Here is a 4,410-nt window from a genome sequence, read left to right on the forward strand (position 1 = left end):
AGTCTTCATTGTCCGCTATGTTCAGAGAGTCCGGTTTTATCCCATGCTTTTTCAGACCCAGGCCAGCTGGCCTTGGTGAGTTCCCAGTAGAACATCCCCATTGTCTCAGTGTGTGGGTGCACCCCTTGCGGTCCTGTTTAAGCTAGATTTTAAGAACAACTGTGGAGCTAACAGATCTTTAGATTCAATTTTTTCTCTTTAAAATAGAATGGCCTATTTGGCCACTTGGAGTTGATTTTATTTTCTCGCCATTTTTGAGTTCATGGCATTTGTCCCTGTCCTATGCTTGTCAATGTCATAGAGAAAAATATAGGTGATCTATAGGATGCTTCCTTCCTCCCAAGCACTGTTTTACTCTCTGCATGTGAGTGTCTCTAAATTGAACCATTTTACAGATTTGCTTAGGTAACGGGTCCTCTTGCCTAGTGAGGATGTAAAAGCTGCCAAAGGGGCTGGCAGCCCGGTGAGCCGCAAGTCAGGATTTCTTCTGTGATGGAGTTGACTGTGGGGGTCGACAGTCTACTGTTTGGCCTGATATGCCTTAGTGATTTATGTTGCCAGTCATTTTATAGTAATTCTTAACATACGGAATCACATTAAATCTTTCCTTTGCTTGATCAAGCTGGCTTTACCTCACCTAGTCTTACCTTTATGTAAACTCTCAGCACATGGTAAACTTGTTAACTCTGTTCTTTAATAATGAATCGGGCTAATTGGGGCCCGCTCGTCAGGTGTTGAGAGCTGCTGATCCTTCTGTGCTTTGCTTAACCGCCATCCTTGTTGTTGCAGCACCGGCTACCAGTTTATTTACTATTCACCTGAAAACACAGCCAAGGCAAAGGAGGTGCTCAGCCACATCAGTCAGCTGCAGCCTCTCATAGCAACCCACGCAGACCTGCTGCTCAGCTCCGCCAGCCAGCGCTCTGCAGACAGCTTGAGGAGTTCTTTAAAGATGCTCTCAGAAAAAGTAAGATCCAAATCTGTACCCCGGTGGGGAAAACGAAATCCCCCAATCCCATAAGTGCTGCCTCCTGCATACATCACCTTTCATGGCATCTGAAAATGTAAGAGACCAGGTTAAAAGGAAGCTTCAAAGAGTCGCTCCAGGATCAAAATGAATTGGCTTCATTCTCTCTGTGGGCTTTGTGTGCATTCTTTCTTCTTCTGGTAGGAAATGAAACCTATTATTGCCTGGTATACAGTTCCTCTTTTCCTTGCTATTTTTGTTCCTTCTTTTGGTTTACGTTCTGAGTAAGTGAATAAATTAGATTTTGAAAATTATTTTCCTCTGATAAGCGCATAATTTTATGCATATGTATCTGTGCGTTTGGATGGGGTGTCACGTGATTTGAAGCGGATGCTTGATGTGAATCCCATCAGGGGCATGGGACAGTTCATCCCTCTCCCTTTGTCTTCTACACCATTGTCAAACAGGAAAAGATTACCAGCACTGTAAAAATATTGATTGTTGTTTAAAACACGATAGGACCCACACTGTGTTTTTACCAAAAGTGACTTTCTAGATATTTACAGCAAATAATAAGGTCTGGGGCAGATGCACAATATTGGATTCTATAGATAATGAGAACTACTGTATTACCTAGAACCAAGGTGAAAATGGATCAATTAGAGCAAGATTTTAAATGTAAAACGAAGCATCCTACTGAGCTCATCTGTCATCTATGTGTCCACACTTTGTGTGCTCTGTTATAAGACATTTTTAATAACTATGCAGTGAAGAACTCGAGCAAACGAAACACTTCTAATAAGTCTAGCATAAGTCAACACTATGGGTCTTTGTTTTTCTGAAGACAACATCTATAGAAACTGGGTGTCACGCATGGCTGTGGCTTTTATGCATCTATGTCCATTGCTAATAAGTATGTTGTACTTAAATTTTTTTACCTTAAACTGTACATTTCTGCATACATTTTACTTATAGGAGAAAACTAAGATCTGTGTTAATTGAAAAATAGTCAATTTCTGCTCAGAAGGGTCAAATGACTTTTCAGATAAAATTAAAACAAAAAGAACTCAAGATCCCTCGTTTAAACTCAAGATCCCTCGTTTAAACCGAGTAGCTTTTTATGCCACCACCGATGTGTCCACAGGTGTGTACAAAGGAGAGAAATGCTTGTCAAGTTTACCAGGAGCTACTTTGTGTCAAGAAAGGAAGGGACTCCAGGCCTTACGATATTTTATTTAAACTTCACAATTGTTGGGGACATGTTACCATCATTTCACAAAGGAAAGCTCTAAAAATCTGATAAAGTCCAGAAGCCACAAAGTTCTGAGGTGTGAGTCATTCCTAGTAAAGCCTCTGTGGTCTATCTACCTACACCAGATTACTTTATATAAAATGAGTGTTTTACTTATTTTTAAAAATTATTTTAACTTGGAAAACTCCTTTAGGACTGGGTGTGTCAGGAGAAAACCCCAAAGATGATTAAGTACAGCAAAATAATGTTACCTCACTTTGATGCGGCTCTCTTGTGGGTGGGTGGTGGAAGGAGATGATGTTCTTTCTGAATTCACCTAAGCAGAAAGTTTTAGCAGCTAGTACATCCGCAGCATGGTGTTTTTAGTCTTTCTGTGTGCTGGACATGGGTGTGTCAGCTTGTACATCACACGGCTCACTACAGGAATGGGGAGGGTATCTCTCCTCCTTTAATCCAGCATTGCTCCAGATTCTTCTCAGGTGTTCTGTTGAGTAGACAGGCTCTGTTTGCTCATAAATTTGTACCCTAAAAACTAATAGGATCTTCCAAAAGTTATGTTTGTAAGTTACACATCCTTTTAAAAATTCAGGCCTTGAGTTTCAAGGAGTTATGTATTTAACAATTCTACATGGTCTTTGAAAGAATTTCTCAGGCTTAGTCTGTGAGTTGAGCATGAACAAAACGTTTTAGAGATATCATAAATCTCCATAAAATCTAATATTTTATGCTAGAATGTTTTATGTTTCAAAATTTCTTATGATTCTGTGGATTAGAATCAAAGCTAACTCATTGATAGTATCCACTTTTTTTTCCTTGGACAGGGTTTCTCTGTGTAGCCCTGCCTGTCCTGGAGTACATTCTGTAGACCAGGCTGGCCTCAAACTCAAAAATGCTCCTGCCTCTCCTGAGTGCTGGGTTTAAAGGCATGCACCACCACACTCTGAGATACCATTCACTTTTAAAATGAATTTAATAAGTTATTTAAGGCATAAACATGATCTTAGAGTTCAAAGAATGAAACAAGTTAGGATATTTTGTAATTTCATAGCTCTTATTTTTGGTGCCTTAGAGGCAAGTACAGCTGAAACCTACCCATTTTCCACCAATCCCTATACAGCATAACTTTATATATGTTCATCCTGTGTGTTTGTTTTCAAGACCTGATCATTCCACATGTGTTCAATACTGAAGCATCTGATTGACATGTCGCTGTTTTATTGTTTCTAAACTAACATATTGGGGAATATTTTCTTAACGTTTCTGCACTAGAAATTGATGCCACAGACGATCTAGGAAATATTAGCATCTGTTCGTGCTCACTCTTGCTTGTGTACTCAGCACTGAGCATCTATCTGGACACAGTAGGGGAAGCTGAGGACAGTAAACTGGGCTGTCTGAGACAGGCTCGGGACAGCACGGAGGGATGCTGAGGGAGGTGGTTGAGTCTAGAGCTGAGGTAGCAGTGTTTCTGCTCTTAGGTAAGCATTGGCACCCAGAGATCATGGCGATAGGTATTATCAATGACTGTGACCCCGAGTCTACTAAGAAAGCTAGAACAAGAGGAAATCTCAGCTGACTGCGGGCATATTCAGATAGCAGTTTATATTTGTTGATCCAACGCAGTTCCTGCCTTCTCTGCTGCTACTGAAAACTGTACCATGGGACTGTGCCCTCTTCTTCTAAACAAAAGAACAAACAATTTGTAAAAATGTATATATGTTTCTGAATTCATACTCTTTTCTTGTCCCTGTGCCTGACCCAAGGGGCACAGAGTAGCATAAAAACAGAAGAAAAGCTCTCTTTCCAACAAGAGTTTCCAGAGCCTAGATGGTGATGGTTGTAATGATGATGGCAGAGAAGAATGAATTTGCCTCAGGATCAATTAAAGGCTCCTTTACAGTGAGGTTCCCAGTGTTCACAACTACATGTGGTAGCTACTATCATTTCCAATATTCACTGTTGATAATCCCATCAAGTCGTTAGTGTTCCCATTGTAAAAACTGGGGCACAGAAATGTTAAACAATTGTTAGCACCCACATAAGCTGTGTCGCTAGCTGAATCGTATTTGAGCTCACATCACTGTATAGTGCTGAAAATATGCATGACCTACACCACTGTATACCTCTGAAGATTTGCATGGCCTACACCACTGTATACCTCTGAAGATATGCATGACCTACACCACTGTAT

The 4,410-nt window shown here is 40.5% G+C and overlaps 1 protein-coding gene across 6 annotated transcripts in view; it reads left to right on the plus strand.

Moving 5' to 3' along the window:
* The window catches only part of Inpp4b (inositol polyphosphate-4-phosphatase type II B), a 762,195-nt gene that overhangs the window by 636,954 nt on the left and 120,831 nt on the right, over window positions 1-4,410 (plus strand). For all 6 annotated transcript variants that reach the window (XM_026777265.1, XM_026777268.1, XM_013354610.2 and 3 more), the window contains one exon: window positions 790-967. In XM_026777265.1, the coding sequence (XP_026633066.1) occupies window positions 790-967 (178 nt within the window). The remainder of the gene's footprint in view (window positions 1-789; window positions 968-4,410) is intronic.

This window comes from Microtus ochrogaster, unplaced genomic scaffold (assembly GCF_000317375.1).
Source record: "Microtus ochrogaster isolate Prairie Vole_2 unplaced genomic scaffold, MicOch1.0 UNK51, whole genome shotgun sequence".
NCBI classification, from domain to species: Eukaryota; Metazoa; Chordata; class Mammalia; order Rodentia; family Cricetidae; genus Microtus; species Microtus ochrogaster.